Here is a 19301-nt window from a genome sequence, read left to right as displayed (position 1 = left end):
CAGTTTGGATGTTCACCTTCCTAGACATGGAGGGAGGGGGGAGGACCTTGGACTTTCCACAGGGCAGGGAACCATGACTGCTCTTTGGATAGGAGAGGGAGGGGGAGAGGAGTGGGGGGAGGGGGAGAAGAGAGGAGGGAGGGGAGAAGAGTGGGGGAGGGGGAGGGAAATGGGAGGCTGGGAGGAGGCGGAAACTTTTTTTTTCTTATTCTCAATAAAATAAAAAAAAATTAAAAAAAAAAGAAAACTCCTGTCTTGATACCCCGAAAAACACACACAAAAAATCTATGATATTAGAGGGAAAATGTCTTTGAAGTATATAATGAATATTGATAAAATGATAAGAGGAAGAAGATTCAATAAGTCTATAAGTGTAGCTATTTACCTGAATTTTAAGTAGTAATAATATATTTTCAAAAAGACAATAACAAACAGATGTATGGGTTTATCAGTTGAGAAAACTAGGAATCAGAAAAGCAAGCCATGGTGATGCACGTTCAACATCCTAACAGTTGGAAGACAAAAATCAATAAAATAAGCCCTCAACTCTACTCTGAGATCTTCTATGGCTAATTTGAAGGTTTCCTTTGTTTGTTTACTTTTTTCTAAACACTCACGCACTCAAATGCCTTTACACACATATATACACTTAATCATGGCTTATGTTGCCAGGATAAAACACCATGACCAAAATTAACTCAAGGAGGAAAGGGTTTATTTCAGCTTACAGTTATAGTCCACCATGAAGGGAAGTTAGGGCAGAAACATAGTTTAGGAACCTGAAGACAGAAACTGAAGTAGAGGTCATAAAAGAACACTGTTAACTGGCTTCCTCCCCACTGCTTGTGCACCCTGCTTTTCTTATAAAAACCCAGGACCCTCTGCCTATGGGTGGTCCTACCCCAGTGAGCTGAGACAACCCACATCAGACAATCGTCAGGAAAATACACCACACACTTGCCTACAGGCAGTCTGATGGAGGCATTCTCTCAACTGAGGTTCCTCTCTTCAAATAGCTATAGCTAGTATCTAACTATAAAAATCTCACCCAGGGGACACACACACACTCACTTTTCTACATAGATTCTTTTGTGCTGCCATATTAAAAGGCAAAATACTCTAGTGTTTCAGAGATTCTTCATAAAGAAAAGATTGTTATCATTCTCAAAAGAGGATCCTGGTTAGAGTAAGCTTTTCTCTGTGTATCTCTTTACTCTGGAAGCAGTGGCAAAGGTCGTTTTCTGAGTCCTACATTTCTTAGGTTATTTTCTTAGTCCTCCCCTAAACTGTTACATCCTCCAACATCAGTCAGTGACTAATCAGTTATTTCTGTCATAATATCTTTTGCCATGGTTAGCAGTACTACTCAAATTTCACTTAAGATTTTACAAGATTTTTAAAGAAAGGAGTATGGACTGTTTCCCATGAAGAGTAACATAGTGGTAGACTCTGAGCAAATTCCTTAGAACCCTGAAGTGGGAAAAAATTAATATGAATATATATATATATATATGTAAGTTAACACATACTTTATTATCCAAACTAGGACATTTCAAAAATAACAGGGATATCTATACCTGACTTATGCGAAAGGCATAAGATAGAGCCATCCTAAGTAAACAGGACAAACTCTCACCTTATCACATGGCCGTGGTCACTGAAGAATTAACACATCTACTCAGAGAAAATCAGTGCTCTTCCCGTAAAAGAATAATAACCTAGAAGCTTTTGAAAAAGAGTGATCTCAAATTATTGCTCAAAAATCAAAATCATCTCGTGAAAATAGACAGAAAATTTATGACAACATTGGCCCTTCCTGCTCATCCTCCCCAAATTAGCTATGTAGCTCAAGGTCAGTAAGGAAAAGAAATTCCTGCTAGTGCCGATAAAGCCATCTGTGCCTCAAAAATGGCTGACAGGTGCCTCCAGAAGAAGCAATCAAACGTCATTAACAATCAGAATCATAACAATTAAATACAAAGCTGCATCAGGGTCTTATTATCCAAATTGCATTGAAAAGAACTCAAACCCCTTCTTCTCGGAAAGAAAGTAGCGTGGCTTTACTTTCCAAGTTCGTTGGCTGCAGCTAAGGACTCCAAACCTTATTTCCTGGAGAACAATATGCAAGGGGGGAAAAAAATGGATGATAATTGGAAAAGGAATGATCCTCCCAACACTTTCAAGAGCACATTCTTCTCTCATTGCAGATTTCCATTCTGGCCATTTTAATGACTAAAAAAATGTATTTTGGGAAGGTTTGGCATTTTTAAAAGTTCAGAGTTGAATGCACACATTCTATAAATAAGTCTACAATGAAGTGCTAAAAGGTTTATTTCTGATTTCTTATTTCACAAACTAGGAACTAGGCATAAAAATATGGGTCCATAAAATACTTAAAAAATAGATTACTAGAAACTAATAGAACGTATTAGTATCCATTGAGCCAATGATGGCTCAAATGGCATTTTGAATTCTTGCAGAGAATATGAGCATGACCTTCATGTGTACCATTTACAGAAAGCAATTTTATTTACATTTTTAAATCCACATAAAGGTGAAAGATGATACTGCTGCAAAATGGAACATTTAATTTTTTGCCCCAAGGCACAGCTAAGCTCTCCCAAGGTCAAATGTAGCACGAGACTGAAATGAAACAGATTCTCTCCCATCACCTTCTGCCGGAGGATTTCCACACTGGCCAGGAAAACCTTGAGCCTGCTTTGTTCTTAGTAAATAGAAAGAGTTCTAGATTCTACAAAATGTTTTGTGAGAGTTTTGCTACTTTGTTAAGAATCACCCAATCAGAACGTAACAGAAAGGCCCACATAGAACTAAACCACCCAGGACTCTTCTTTACTGTCATATATTTTAGAAGCTAAGCAGATAGAGTTATTTTAAATTGTTTTTTTTTTTTTTGATGGTATCTGTGTGCCAAGATTCTACCGGTAGAAGGCTGTGGACTTCCATTTCTCTGTGTGTGATAAGTCTATTACCAGACAAAACCCTTGAAAATAAACATCCCAGGAAGACTAAAGGTTCTGCCTCAAGGATATGATCACCCTTCACAAACATCTCTTCTCTGCATGCCATCCCCACAACTTCTACCTGCCCAGGCACAGCAAGCAGTTCAAAGAAACATGTGTGTAATTTGTTAGGAGAGATACAGATGATACGAATCATTTTAAACCACACTACAGATGACCGCAGCCCAGTGTTTCGAGCCCTTTACCTTATGTACTGTACCCTGAGACCCAGTGATCAATTTTCATAATGGGTAAGCCAATAGATGCAGACTTCCTAAAAAGTTTAAGCCTTACATACCATCATCAGAAGCTAGGATCAACAATTATCAATACCAAACTTATATTGATAGACTTTATCCCCAGTTAATAAAACCCTACATCTAATAAGACTACTGAACTATAGGAGTAACACCTGAAATTTATACACACCCCAGTTACTCAGGCAACGTCTTCCATCAGGAAGGTCCAAAGAAAATGTTTCATTTTGTTTTGTTTTAATTTTAATGAGTTCTCATATTCCAGACCCATAACTGTGTGTATACATAAATGCACATGTATATGTAAAGATCAGCATCCAAACCAACAGACATAATATAATACGGGAGCTAAAAGCCTTGACTCAAATATAAGACCACTTGAGACAAAATCTTGTTGCTTTTCACCAATTTAACTTTCAATGTCTCACTGGTTTCCTCATCTGTAAAATGAGGAACTGTGAAGATCACCAAGATGGGCATAATAACATGGTAATATTAATGAGAGAAATAGGATCTAACCAATACCATATCATAGCATAGGTAAGAGAAGTGAATTGTAGGTCAGAGGAGGGCACTTGGTGACAGAGGAAGATGGAACATTTTATCTTTTGGTGTTTTTTTTTTATACTTCCCCATTCTCTGGTAAATCTAAGACACAAAGTAAGTGCTTATATTTAAATAAAAAGAAAAAAAAAAGCATCTCTGTGGGCATCCACCCCAGTGACTTCGAATGATGTACTTGGTGGCTAATAGAAGTTTTGAGCAGTATATGATAGGGACAGAGAGTTTCTCCTTCTATCAAACTAATATATGCAGAATTTTCAGGGAGCTTATGAGATGTCACCTCCAGGTGTTCACCTAAATGAATTTCAAAGTGAAACTTTGGTGTGGGACAGTGCTCTATATTCTGTGAATTAGGTTTTTAATAAATGCTGATGGCTAGTAGCCAGGCAGGAAGTATAGGCAGGACAACCAGACAGAAAGTAGAGGCAGGTCAAGGAGAACAGGAGAATCCTGGGAAGAGGAAAGCTGTTTGAACATTCTTGGCCCAGCTACAGAAGAAGCAAGATGTGATTGCCCCACTGAAAAAGATACTAAACCATGTGGCTAACACAGATAAGAATAATGGGCGAATATAAGTTATAAGAGTTAATAAGAAGCCTGAGCTAATGGGCCAATCAGTTTATAACAAATGTAGACCTCTGTGTGATTTCTTTGGGACTTAACAATTAGGAGGAACCAGGCACGACAGAAACCATAACAACAAAACTCCACCTGGACATACACCCTTAAATCTGAAAAGCCACTGCTTTCAGTTTTTATTGCACTGTGCACACATTTTAAAAGAATTTCAAGTGTTAAAAACTAAATTAAAAGTAAACAGTGGTCGGGCAGTTGGTGGCACATGCCTTTAATCCCAGTACTCGGGAGGCAGAGGCAGGTGGATCTCTGGGAGTTCAAGGCCAGCCTAGTCTAAAAAGAAAGTTCCAGGACAGGCTCCAAAGCTACACAGAGAAACCTTGTTGCACAAAACCAAAAAATAAATAGGTAAGTAAAATAAAAGACTCCTTAAAAAACAAACTGCCCCCAAACTATAACTGAGTGTCCATTCTTAGTATTTAAAACATCACGGGATTCTTCGTCTATCCATTGCTCCTGCCTACAGTGGACTCCATCTCTCCAGTTCACATGAAATAGACTTTCTCCCTCTGTTGTTAGTCACAATGCATACTATCCACATTAAAAAATGTGAATTTCTGGGAAGTAATGGGTGGCTTGCCTAAATCAGTTGCTAGAAAAGCATGCAAGAATAAGGTAGCCATCAGTTATTCTTGTGCGTCATCCCTCCAAGGACTATGCAGGGAGTACTGGAAAGCTGGCCCAGAAGCCTTTCTCTGTAAAGGGTAACAGTATTTGTCATTATCAATTTATCATCATTGCTGTATTCTACCCTCTTTCAGAGCTCCTTAGCACATTATCTCAGGGACTTCTCAACAATAACTCTACTGAACATGAAGAGTTATTAGCACATATGACAAATAAGGAAATTGATGGAAGGTCCAAAAAGTGAAATTTGCCCAAGGTTCTAGAATTTAAGAAAAATATATTTACCCTTATCTCCCTTTCAAAACAACAACAAAAAAAAGCCCTTCTGAATGTTGCATGCTTTCAGAACTGCAACAGAAGAGCTAAAGATCAGGTCCTGGAATGACCAAATATGGGGATATTTCTCCCTCTTGTGTCTAAGTCTTCAATGGAATGGAGAAAGTTACTCTCTTTTTTCTCATCATGAGTCCATGTCCAATACCAACCTCTTGTTGTATTGTCCGCCAAATGGAAACTGGGTGGCAGGTACCTCTGAGGGAAAATCAGTCATCTTTAGAGATGCGGATTCATCTTTAAAGCCCCAAATGGGTACACGCATACACACACTTTTCACTGTTCTCAAGGAAAATGGATGGAGCAATCTCTCAAACTGCATGAATGAGAGCTATTCTAATTGTGAAGGATTTCAGTCAAAAATGCAAGGCACGATGAAACATCTCAGCACAAATCATTTTCCTTTTTTTTTCTCTTTAAATTTTCTTTTCTGTTCCTTTCTACAGAATAATTCTTTTTTTTTTTTTTTTTTTTTTTTTTTTTTTTTTTTGAAACAGGATCTCTCTGTGTAACAGCCCTAGCTGTAGATTAGACTGGCTTTGAACTCACAGAGATCGCCTGCCTCTGCCTCCCGAGTGCTGGGGATAAGGCAAGCACTACCACCACCCAGAACAGTTTTTCAGGAGGTGCAAACTCAAAGGTTTGGCACATTGTATGCTAACACCAGCTCTGTATTACTTTGATAATGGCTAGAAACTGTGCTGGCCTGCTTGGTACAGCTGTTCCTAATTCTGCCTTGTTAAACTAAAAGAAATAAGGTTGAAAATCTAACATGAGGTGCTCACCATTCAACTAAACATTTCTTGTGAAAGAAGCAAAAACTGTGCCATGTTCTGCAAATTCTCCACATCAATAGCAATTACATCCCCCATCAAGGGCAAAGAAATAGTAGCTAGTGCAGCGCATGCATAACTTCTTTCCATACACAACAGTTTGCATTTTTCTCTGCATTTAACTCTGCAGAACAATAAATGATGGTGCTGTGTTACAAGAAATTATCCCCAAATTGATGATCTTACTGGGAGTATTTCACATTTTCAATTGCAGAGAGCATGCTGCACCCTGTCATAAACCCAGCTGCCCTACAACAAATTACAATATTATGCCAATAGGCTTGAAAATTAAATTTAGATTAATAGTGATATTTTCACTGAAATATTTGAACAGGAAATGTAATGGGCCTCACAGAGTCCAGTTCATACATTTTGGAACTTCCCATTGAATCCCGGGTAACATTGGCAATCAGTCTACATGTTGGTTAAAGTAGGGCACTTTGCTATTAATTTGGAGAAACTGACAGAGTGAACAGTTCTGCCAGAGAGGCAAAAGTGATTCTAGCTAACCTGAGAGTGAAATAGGAAAGGAAAGAGAACATGAAAATACTTCCATGCTTTTTTTGCCATGCATAGTTCTTAGTTATTCCTTCCTCATAATGAAAATGCAAATTAAGGAACAAAAGAAGTTCATAGCAGGAGCCTATGGCATTTCATAAATGTCTATGAAGCAAATCATAGAATACTTGAGAAAATTTAGTTTTGTATTTGTTTTAAGGAATAAAATAATGAGGATCTGAAATTTATCCGACTATTACACGCATGACAAAAGATTTCCTTACAACATAACTTATCTTCATTTAGAAAGTCATTTTTATGAAGTATGGGGTTGATAAAAAAAAAACATCTTTCCATCTTTCCATTTGCTTATTTAAAAATACACATAAAATCAATAGGGCACGCATTCCATAAGAATGCTGTTGATAATTTTAAACAGGATACTGAAATGCTATTAGAGAATTTCTTTCCTCGTCCACAACCTCCTGATAACCTGTGGATTTCTTTCTAAGCGGGTAAGAGAATAAATAGATCTCTCCTCTACATAGTTTTTCATTATTATGCCCTTCGACGTTACCTTGAAATCTTAACATTCAGTTTCAAAATGAGTCGAGTGCATAAAGGAAGGGACAGCCTCGTGATGAGCACATCAGTGCACAAAAACGGACAATAAAACTCCCATCATTGTCAGACTCACAACAATCAAACATTTCACTGAACCATTTACAACTATCGATTGCACAGCAAACTTGACTTTATAATCTTCCGATTGAAACAGGTGCAATATTTTACAAGGGTTTCACAAGTAGGAGGTTGTGAACGTAAAGCAGTCCATTAATTTTATATAAGCTGTTTTATATACCTGCAGGTCTCTAAGAACACCCAGCTACAAGGTTACAAGGAGAGGAGTTCTCTTCCAAGTCCAATCAGATCATATATATGTGACTGATTTTCCAGTTATGCCAGGGAGTTCTCTCAACTAACATTATTTTCATGCTATAAATGAAAATATTGATGGGTATTAAAGAAAACAAGGTGAAAATGTAAAAACAAAACCTTATGAGGGGAAGGAAAGAATCTTCCACAATAGTTTTTCACAGACTCCTTTAAGGAAGTAGACATAGATATATTAAAAAACAAACAAACAAAAAATACCTAGCTCTGACCAATTCTGTGTATATGTATGTATTTACTTTATAAAAGGTAAAGAATCTTCAGGAGCAAGAAAATTTCTCTTGGTTTTTCTACCACATAACCTCTTGGAGTGGGAACCATTGACACCTCCAGTTTTTAGTCTGTTGGTTTTATCAAAATTCAGCCGGTTTGCACTGTGGATCATCATGCTGTGTCTATGGGGCCCTGTTAGAATATGTGTGTGTTCATGCCTGGTAGTAAGGGTGTGGAAAGGCAGGAGAATGCAGGACCCTGCGGCAACTTGCTCTTTCTGTTCAGCTTCCTGCATCAGAGGGCACTTCATTTCAGTGTGTGTTACTAGTAAGTAGAAGCCTGGCCTTTTGCTCACAAGCTAGCAAATGTCTTTTCCATGTCGGTGGGACCTCTCTGAAAAGAGGCAAGACTACACAGTCTGGCGTCACACAGATGGTTCTCACAGATGAATAAAAGTGAATTAAAAGGACATTTCTGCTAATATCAGGGCAGGCTTATTACTTCAATATAAGCACTTCTTTAATTTCCCTTCTCAGTGTCCTACATAAATATAAATAAAAAGGCTCTCCACCAGATGTATGTTCCATATATCTCACGGAGTTTAATTATAAAGCCTCTAAAAATGGAGACGGCGAGGGGAAATGATGCTAGTAGATCATACAGTCCTGGTGTTGTGTTGGCTGGCTGGCTCTAAGAAGGAATAAAGGCACTTGCTAACCACATGCACCATGAATGGTTATGCTCCAAAGACAGAAAGTCAAATGGGGTGGACGGATGGTTTTAGTTTAATGTCTTTTAAGTCCACAGTTTTTGTTTTGTCTTGTTGTTGTTATGATTATAATAGTTTTTCTTTAACAAAGGAGGTATTAGGTTTTCTTAAGTCCGCATCTGTTTTCTGAGCAACCATTGAGCTGTGAAGGGGGACCTGCCATATGAAAGCCAGAACTCACAAACCAACAGGCCTGCCTCAGTTAACCCCGTAACTAAAATGTTTCTGGAAATGGCTGCAGGCCAATAAAAGTTGCACCCCTGAAGCTACTCACTGGGACAACAGGAAATCTCTGAGTGTGAGGATGGTGCCAGGGAACTAAGGCCGGAGAAGAGAGGAGAAACTGAGAAACACTTGCAATCCAGGAAGGAGATAGCACCCTAGATGGTCAGTGATCTCAGCTAGCTAGGTCTTGGGGGATTCTGGAAGACTGGCTTACAGGCAAAAAGATAGAATTTCAGAGAGAAAGCTAGGTGGGGATTGCCTCCCGCACAACCTCGGAGTATACTCTGGAGACACTGAGCCAACATCTCCCTTTCTTTCTTTTCTTTCTCTGGAATCCATCTTTCTGTGAGCTGACTTTTCCTGCGGGGTTGAGGGAACACTGCTTGTTAGATGTCTGCTCCTTTAATACTGCGGGGATTTGAGGAATCAGATGTCTTGAAAGGACTGACTCAGCTAAGGCAGGAGAATCAGCCAGCTTCCCAGGCAGCCTTAGCCTTTGACACAGACAACCCCTAGCGCCAGCGCCCGGTACTATCTAGTTTATTTCTGGGTCGTGAGCTGCTGAGCCGGGACTGCGCTGCGAACACTTTAAGTGACTGCAGAGTCACCTCTAGAGTGCACCGAGAAGCCCCAGGGGACTGCAAGAGTTGGGGGAGGAGGCAGCTTGTGTGGCGAAGAACTTTTTGTTGATGTTGTTTTTGAGGGGGTGGTTAAGTCGGATTGTTGCTGTTTGTTAAATAAAAAGGAACTCTAATGATGATAGATTCCACGCTGCATCAGGCCCCACGCCAGCGAACCTAACCACGGAAAATAATGAGGCTGTATCCCCATTCGTCTGCATTAAAGGCGAGCCAGGCACTTTCGATAGCAAATATATCGATTCCCTTGCCCAGACAGTGGTTTGTCCTGCTCCCCGTGAATAATTACTATCCTTTAGAAATTCATAATAATTAGAACTCTTCTAGCCCCCTCCCTCTGCCCTCTCTGTCCCCCGAGCTCAACATCTTAAAGGCGCCAGATCAAGCGGGGCCTTTGGGTAGCTCCAGTCACTTCTCAGTGAGGGTGCTGGGGCCAATATGCCTTCTGTTCAAATGATTTTGCTCCTGAGGGGGGGAAAAAAAAAAAAAAAGACGGTTTACCTTTCGGTGCCTCAGTTTCCTCATTTGTGACATGCACGTTGCTAAAGAGGCATTTAGTTGCACATTACGTGATATATGTTTCTGGTTGGGGAAAGATAGATTAATAAACAGGAAAAGTGAGAGAAACCAGTACGCTCGAGCGCCGCCCCCGCCCCAATAAACCGATAACCACGTGACTTCCCAAGTCTAGATGGAGTCGGAGAAGGGGGTTGTAAACTAGAGGTTCTGACCACAGTGCACTTTAGTGTCCCAACGATAGGAGCTTGGTGTTCCTAGATGACTGGAAGGAGAAAGTGGGTTTTTTAAATCGTCCCGGGGTGCTTAGGGAGGTCCGCAAACAGTGACCACCCCAACTCGACTTTAAGGACTGCGGTCTGGCGCGGATTCCCTGGCGGGGCGGAGCTTGGGGCACTGGCTGTGGTGCTGAAGATCGCTCTCCAGGCCCGGGATAGGCACAAGGCGCTTTCGCGCTCCAAATCCATTTCCGAGCTTCTCGCTAGAGAACAGCCGCTGGTCAGCCTGCACCTCCCGGAGCATTGAAGGTCGGTGAAGGAGACCAAAAGTTTCCCACAAGCAAGGCTTTCATATAATGGCACGGGATCCAAAGGCAAGAGAGCTGCAACCGTATGTTCATAAAACCTACTGGGTTTATTTCACCTATCACAGAAGGCAAAAAAAAAAAAAAAAAAAAAAAAAGGAGACAGTGAAATGCGTGAACGTGGTGGACTTGGGCTTGATACCTTCCTAGCCTCGAAGAAAGTTTCTCGATTATTACAAAGATGTCTAATATGGTCTTCCCAATCAGCTGGAGGGGGAGGGTAAGACTTAGGGCCTGGTGTGTGAGCGAAGAGCCTTCCCTCCTGCGGGACCAGTGTACTTGGCCTTGATTCGAGCCTTTGGCAGCTGCTAGCTTCTTTTAGGGCGCCGGGGTAATGTGGGTGAGGCCGGAATGGAGGCAGGTTCCGCGGGGACGAGCGTAGCCCCCGGCAGCCAGTTTCTAAGGAAACATTTGGCTCTTCCAAGCAACAATTTGTCACTTTGTGGGAGAAAGAAACAGTACAAGAAAAGCCTCCCGGTTCTCTATTCTCATGCAGATGAGATAATGTGCTTTGCTTGGGCCTGTGAGTCCCCCACCCCCACTTCACTCCCGTCCCATTTCCGGCTTGAGCCAGTAAAAAACCTCCTTCATTTAAAGGTAGAGTTGCCGGGTAAGCTTTTCTAAAGCTTGGCCTGAGGGGGTCCTGCTGCCCTCTTGCTGCTCCTGGGACCCCTCTAAGCTCTCAGTTTCTTTGCTCATACTCCCCGCAAGTGCTCGATTTCCACCCTCCAGAGCTCCAGAGCACACGCCCCTCCCCCGCGCGCGGTAGGCCCCACCTCCATAGTAAATAAAGTGCTACTAGAGAAGCTATTTACAGAGTAGGTGATTAGGTTTGCAGCCCGCAGCAGAGAGGCAGCGAGCGCAGCAGAAGTTTAAACAACAGCCAGTACTGGGGAGGGCAGACGACAAAGGGGAAAAATAAACAAACATGTTCTTGGGCGCGCGCGCGAGGGGCACGAAGAAGCCGCCAACACATATCATCTCAATAAAAAGCCACTCTTGGAAAGCTTGCATAGTAATTGAGACAGGCGCTCTTTTCTGATCTGGGTTGGCATTTCCTCATCTCAAGCTGACAGAGCCAACTCAGGAAATTGCTGGTAATATTCATCTGGGGAGCACTTTCATTAAACGTAATTCATTCGACTTTCACAATAAATTGAGTGACATCCTTACAGCGGAACCTTTTTATCCTTGATTAAGTGCTTGCCAAGCTTTGGTTCCCCACTTTATTGTCGCATTCCTTCAAGCAGAGTCGTCAACATGCCAATCTGCAGCAGAAAAATGAGCGCGGTGTGTTTACCAAGCTCCGGGAGGGGTGAGTGCTGACACTGTGAAAAAGAGCTGATCTCGAACTTGACTAGCGGATAAATCAAGACCGCAACTTCCAGCAAACTAGAGGAGGGCCTGGGTGAACGGTGACCCAGAGAAGGCGGCGGGAGGCGACAGCGGGAACCGCCTTACGACTCCGCGGCACACAGAAGCCGCTGACCCGACGGCGCCGGCTAGCAGTCTTGCCCGCCCCGCTTTAATTAAAATGGTGACAACTGTTAGGTCTTAAAATGAGAGATGAACCTTCAAGACGACAGAACTGTCCCACGGGAACTTTCTTGGACTGATTCAAAGCTAGACATTTTGTTCTATAAAAAAAAAAGAAGAAGAAGAATGCGCACTTTCTAGCCTGCCGATTAAAAGCCGGCAAACTTGCAGAGTTTGCGCTGTCTTGCTGTAAAGGCAGAGGAGTGCAAGGCGCGTTATTGCTCGTTCTTGGGATTCCCCTTTGACTTTACACCGACACCACGCTGGGGGACTTCACTGACGGTCGATTCGGATCCCGGAACTCCAGCCTAAAGGCGGAGAACACTTCAGTATTCCAGGACTGGGCAGACAGGTAGCAGGCATCTCTTTGCCAGTATGTGGCCCTTTCTCCCACGTTGCTCCCAACTCCACTGCCAGCCCCTTATGAAAATCAAAGAAGCCCAGGACAGAGAATTGCTTATTTGAAAAAGCAATATCCATATGCTTTCATCACTCAAATGCCCTTTTGAAAAGATTGTCGTCGGCGGTTATTACCTGGACAATGCTGCCAGTTTTTGTACTCTGCAGAAAATCTTCGCTCGAATGGAAAAGTAGGACATTGGGCACCTATCTTTTAAAAAATCAACCTATTTCCCTTCCACCGGATATATTTTTCACCCAGACAACACTTTCATTAAGGGAGAAATAGCCATCAACAATTCAAAGCCAAATAGAAATCAGCCTCACACACAAAGAGCCACAAATTTAATAGCTTTCTGGGAACACAGGGCTGACAAGGTTGGAGAAATTCTGGCTTTCTCTCCCTCCGGTGCCCAGTGTAGAAGGCAGTGTCTTGGAAGCTCTCACTACAAGGCTCAAGGCCATAATACTCCTGGAGATGGGACAAAAGGGTGAACCACCAAGTGCGGCTTTCTCACACCTCCAGGAACTGCTTTCCAGGCCAAGGCAGGGCGGAGCCTGGTGAAGATGTACCCAGAAGCAGCCGGGGCCTCTCTGTGCCCTGCAGAGACCAGGAGAGCACCTTGGGACTGAGGGGGCATCTTGCTGTGCTGCTGAGGTGTAGGCGCCTCAAACTATCTGCCCTTGATCAAGAGTGGGCAAGTGTGCCCTGCAGCAGAAAGGGGAGAAGTTGGCCTAAGGAGGAATTCTTTATGCTGCCCACTGCAGAACCAGTTTTAACAGAAAACACTAGTCAGGACTGGGTAGCTGTGGTTATCTACTATATAGAATAATTTCAAATTGATGAAAGCTTGCAGTGAGCAACTTGCTTATTCTCTAAAGGGCAGGAAATACACAGACCTAGTTCAAAGACTGGACCAGATCTGGGTGCCTGTTCTCCTGCTTTCCCTTCAGCCTTTATCGGCCCTAAAAGCCACCTTCACGTTGAGTTAAATCCAACTGATGGTTTACATGTTAACTATTTGGAATTAGAGGCACTGTGGATATTGTCACTACTTTTAGACTCAACTCAGTTAAACAACTGATGTAGAAGTCACATCTCAACATCACACACACACTCAAAACCCCAAAACTCATGCAAATAGATAACTCAAATTTTTATCAAATCAAAGGTTTAGTAATGTTTTCTAATTCTTGCCTATTTTGGCCAAGAAAGCAACCAAGTTATTAGCTATTGTAATTCCTAGCAGAACTGGCGAGGCCTTTCCTCAAAGATTGCAATAACAGCATCCATCCTTTGCCAGCTTCTCTGGACTCCAATTCTGAGTGACTTTTCTTTGCATGCTCAGGAATGCTACCAGACTCACTTCACTCTTGAGAGCTGCCCCAAATGAAGTGTCACATTCTTTACCAGGCAAACTACCCCCTGTTCCTTGGTGAGGTCTTCCTCACAATCCACTGGGAGTGAATCCTTTTACAGCCCCTACCCCTTCCTTTTTCAAACAAGAAACCACATTTGTTCACCTTATCCCAGTGTGCACTTTAATTCAGTTTAAATGCTATTGTCTGGTCATCTCATTATCTCATACTCCAAATATCCTGGAATCAGTCCAGAACTGGTAGAAAATGAAGCCTGCAGGACTTTAATAAAAATAACAAGCTACACCATAGGTTTCCTCCTGTCGGTCAGGTGTTTAAATCTGAAATACACAACATTTAATAAACAGCAGTTTTCCTTACATTTATTTTTAAAAGATGGTTTCCTTCCTGACTCTTTTTTTTTTTTTTTTTGAGAGTTTACCCAGTGGTAAAACTTGAGAATTCAAGATAATGGGTTTCAGAAGGTAAATTTACAGACACACCTGTAATCATTGCATCACAAAAATGAGCTCCTGGTATGGAAACAAGGCAGACCCATCTCTCAACAAACACACAGTAAATAAAGACCTTCAACTTAGGACAGGCATTCAGAGACCTATGGACCAATAAACACATTTCGTGAGCATTCATTCCCATGCTGATTGTGGGGTAGGATCTTCCAGACAGAGACATCCTCATAAAAATGTCTCTCAAAACTCAGAAACATTTAAATTCATATTCTATAACAGTAATCTAATCTATTTCTGTATAGGAGCCATCTAAACAAGCCTTGCTCAAGCTGTGGGAATGACTCCTTGAAAAACATGGCTGAGATCTCACACCCATAAAGGAAAGGTGTATTGGAAATGTTAGCAAGGAGGCAAGCCACGGAGTGTTCTATAGTCATTTAACTGATGATGCAATTCACAAGAGCAAAGAATTAATAACTCCTCCCTGACTTGTGACTGGTCAAGGAAAAAAATAAAATAATGTTTTTTTTTTTTTTTTTTTTTTTTTTTTTGCCATCTCGCCTTCTTGGAGTTTAACTTGATGCTGCTGCTGATGACCTGTGTGCATCTGTTGCAGGATTTTGCAAAGGGCTGAAGTGTTCTAGGGTACAGTCACAAATAGATGCATGGTTCCCTTGCTCTAGCTGGTGTTTAAGGGAACTAATGGAAAGAGGTGTTATCGTGTTTTCATCCGTTCATTGCTACAAGTTTTAATCAAGATTCCCTGCTTCTTCAGTTACCTAAAACCACCCTAACGTTAACTGCCCAGTTCACCCTGGGAATCCCATTTTGATGGTAAACATCAGCTTCCTCCTCCAGGAAAACAGCCTGGAATTTTTCTGGCAAATAGCTGTGGGATTGCAATCCCTGGAATACTGACTTGGGTCACCGCCACCAGTCTTTTGTTTTTGTGGTATGTGTGGTTTCTAATCCCCTACACACAAAACAACTTCAGATGGGAGAGAAAAGAATGGACTTCTAAATCGCCTTCCCTGTTTTATTGTTCACATTCCGTATTGTTTTGAGTGAAATTGGAAAAATCGTCTCCTTTCTCTGTATTGCCAAAAGGCATTCAGGTAATGAAGTCTGTAACTAAACGGTAATTGAATCAGCATAATTTGCACACTGAATGGTTTTCAAATGCTCCCAGTTTACAATTAAAGGAGAATTAATGCGCTTGTTGTTAAGAACGCGTCGCATTAGAATAAATCCAGCACTGTTGTTATAATGAGTGGAAAACGGTTTAACTGCCAGCACACACGTTTAAAATTTAACACAACGTATTGATTTCACTTCTGCTTTTGATAGATTATTTTTCCAGACTATCGAAATACTTGCTTCAAGCAATAAACTGCACTGTAGCCGAGAGCGCTGGCCTTGTGTGTGTGAGCACAGGCCAGGGACACAGGGGCAGTCCTGAGCTTTGAATCCTTTCTAAAGGTGTGCGGAGAGGACGGGTACGCTTGTTGTGACGATCAAGAGAAGCATTGGTATCCCTCCCCTGCAGTTTTCGCCTTTCATTTTTCACTCCTTCCCACCTCACCCAGTAAAAAAAAAAAAAAAAAAAAAAAAAAAAAAAAAAAAAAAAAAAATGCTGTCTGTCCTTTGGTGGAACTTTCCGCCCTCCAACTCCGGGTCTTCAATGTCAGTGGGCTCACTGAACACAGGTGAGAGCAATAATGACGGGAGGTGGGCAATAGGAAGGACACTTTTTGCATTGGGTCTGCGTTATACCCGGGAAAGCACGGACCCGCGACAGTCAGAAAAACTGTTCTTTTGGATTGGCTGCCCCTGCTTTCACCTGTTTACCCTCAAGGTGTCCTGTGGGCGAGGACGTTGATACGCAGCGCCCTCTGGCGTTCGCTTCTGCTACAGTCGGGCGAGAAAGGTGCAAAGACTGGCAACGCTGAGGGTTCTTGAGATGCAGCCGGAAGCCGGAACCGGGTAAATACACTTACTCAGAGACACACGCGCGCGCGCGTGTGTTTGTACCGGATCCACAGAACTCTCAAGCCTGCCCATCGCAGGCAGAGCAAAGGCCGAAAAACACGACCATTTGCAGAGACTGTACACTATTGCTTCCGGGCTTGTGGATTCTGAAGCTCTTGGGAATAAAAGATACTAACACCACACCTAGTCCATTTCTCCAGCAGGGTTAGAAAACTCCTGCTGCTACTGCAGCGCCTGCGCTCCACGACCCTCCACAGAACACCTTGAGTTCTCAGTGCACTCCCACAGCCCGGGATCGACTGTGGGGTTCGGTGCACTAGGCTCAACTTCGCCGGCAGAATGCAAGTGTCCCTGGCCCCCTGAGAGATGAGACCTGAAAAATCATACTCTTCTAGGCTCGCTGTGATGCCCGTAACTCCCAAATCACACAAAGCGATTCGCCCTGCGACTCCTCTCAGACTGCCGAGTTCAAACCTCTGAAAACTGTTTCTGGGGGAACCTGGACAGAGGCCGTGGGTGAGATTCTCTCCCTAGTGACAAGGCCTAGTGACAAACCTATTTTCTAAAAGGAACCCCCACATTAAAACTGAGGTTCAGTTATCTGAGGGAAACTGAAGCTTGGAAGGAGAGGGAGGGCGTCTGTTTGCAAGTGTATCTCTGACCTAACTCAGGTCCTTTACGCAGTGTCTGGTGGATAAACTTACACCAACTACAAGTCTGGAAGTCTCAAGAAGTTAACTGCACTTCTTCATGTACCACAAATTCGAACTGGGGAGGGGGCGGTGGGTAAATTATCGCTCAGATCTTCAACCCCACCTGCATCCCCTTTCATTTACACTAGGTGGGCGAAAAACTGCTACCAAGACTTTCACCCTCCCCGCTAGTCCTTCCTCCCAAGGCGTCCTGTCCCACTACCTCTTTCGTTTCTGGCCGAATAGGGTACGCGCGCCGCTATTAAAAACCACGAGATGGGGAAAATAAAGCAAGAAATGGGGATGAGAACCCTGAAAACTCCCGCAGGAATCCAAAGAACGGCTTCCCAAAGTTCTTCCACTGTCTCTGGGAGCACAGCTCTCACGGAACTGGTGGCCTCGCCCTCTTTCTCACCCTCCCCACCACCACCAGGTACTTGACCTCTCGGTTAGGGTGGAATCTCAAAGATGCTGGACCGCTCACGACTTACCAAGTATACAGTGGGCTGCAGTAGGAGAAGCACGTACCAGCACGCAGCCTGCATCCTCCCTCCTCTCAAACTTCCTTGGCGGTGCCTTGGCTGAGTCTTTGTTCCTTCAAAAACATAGATCCACCTGACATCCACTTTACAGATCAGGGAGCGCTCTCAGCAGCCTAGATATAAATGAAATTAGACATCCCATGACCACGCGGACAAGGCTGATGAGCAAACGGGGAAAGGGTGTCTTTGTGTGAAGTGATGGAGTCAAAAAGCTGGGAGGGGACACGAAGATTTGAAAAGCCAGTCAATCCTGCTCCAGAAACAAGCGAGTGCGGTCCGCGGGCGGGCGGGCGGGCGGGCGGGCGGGCGAGCTTGAGCAGTGGCTGAGGGAGCTCCCAGCTCCCGGCGCGTCTCAGGTGCCAGTGCCCAAACACGGCTGAGGCCGAAGGAGGTTAGGCACACAGAGAACCGCTCACAGGCTGGTTAGGAAGCCAACTGTCTCTAGCTGCCAGACCTGCCCTAGTGTTTGACAGGCGGGAGGCTGGGACTAAAGGCGGCGGCTGGTTCTTCGCCAGCCCTGGCAGGGTGCATACACGTACACAGCAGCGGAGAGAGATAGCAAAAGCGAGCGAGCAAGAGACTGAGTGAGGGGGACACGGGCAGAGAAACCGCTAGGTAGAACTGACCCGGATTAGGTGCGGGTGAAATGGGGGTGGGGGAAGAGGATGCAATTTGCATACAGGAGAGCGGGGCTCAGTTTACCCATTCGAGCCCCTTGTAACACAGAGATAGACACAATCGCATCTCTAGCACTACTTTTTGAGCCAAGGGGCACAGTCAGTTACTAACTTCCACAGTGGAAACCTGCATGGGACTCTGAGGGTCACCTATCAGACGTGCTCTATGCCCAACTAGAGTTCCACACTGCTACCCTTTTCTGGTGCTCACCACCCTGCCCCAAGGTGTCTCTGCTAGGAACAGTGGAGGCGACCGGTACTTACTGCACTGGACTGGAGGCAAATGCAGCGAGCAAGGACCGCTCTGAACAGGCTCCATGGAGGAGCTACTACGGCCTGGCGTTTCCAGCGCCCGGGACGTGCCCTCCCCGGAGCTCCGTCTCCATGCTCGGGCGAGGACGAGTACAGTTGCCTTGTCCAGCCTTGGCACAGTCGTTGTCCCAGTGCCGGGGTCGCGATCTGGATTGGTCCGCGGGAACCTAGGCTTGGCACAGTTGGGTTCCCGGTGCAGGAAACTTAAGAGGCAAGAGAAGGAGGGGCAGGTAGAGAAGACGACAAGGGAAGGAAGAAAGGGAGGGAGAGAGACTAATGCGCCGGGCTGCTGCACCCGACCGACCCGGACTGCCTGTGCTGGCACTGTCACCAGCAGCCCAGAACTCCGGGCTTTCAGCGGTTGCCAGAGGATGGAGAATGACTTAAGGGGAGGAGACTGGGCAAGTCCTCCGGACTTGAACTTGAGCGATAAGACGCGAGCCTTTTCGGAAGAAAAAAAAAAAGCCACACAACAGGCGCGATGAGTCCCAGCTTCAGAAGGAGGGGTGTGGTGGCGAGAATTTGAAAGCTGCTAGCTCTGGTAGCAACTGCAGCATTACCAGCAACGCCGGAAAACTCCCAAAGCCCGCAAGGGACTGGCGTCCCGGGCGCTTTCCGAGGTCCTGCCCGGCCACCGGGGGACGCTCCAAAAGCGC

The 19301-nt window shown here is 44.0% G+C and overlaps 1 protein-coding gene across 1 annotated transcript in view; it reads right to left on the bottom strand.

The window, feature by feature from the left end:
* Nucleotides 1-18983, bottom strand: part of Nxph1 (neurexophilin 1) — a 300256-nt gene extending 281273 nt beyond the window's left edge. The window contains exons 1-2 of the mRNA XM_050162260.1: nt 18598-18983; nt 17606-17769 (exon numbers count right to left, since the gene is read on the bottom strand). Of these exons, the coding sequence (XP_050018217.1) occupies nt 17606-17659 (54 nt within the window). The 5' untranslated portion in view covers nt 17660-17769; nt 18598-18983. The remainder of the gene's footprint in view (nt 1-17605; nt 17770-18597) is intronic.
* Nucleotides 18984-19301: the final 318 nt, after the last annotated feature.

This window comes from Alexandromys fortis, unplaced genomic scaffold (assembly GCF_014885135.2).
Source record: "Alexandromys fortis isolate MF-2015 unplaced genomic scaffold, M_Fortis_MF-2015_v1.1 scaffold_110, whole genome shotgun sequence".
NCBI classification, from domain to species: Eukaryota; Metazoa; Chordata; class Mammalia; order Rodentia; family Cricetidae; genus Alexandromys; species Alexandromys fortis.
This window is presented reverse-complemented; position numbering and strand designations above follow the sequence as displayed.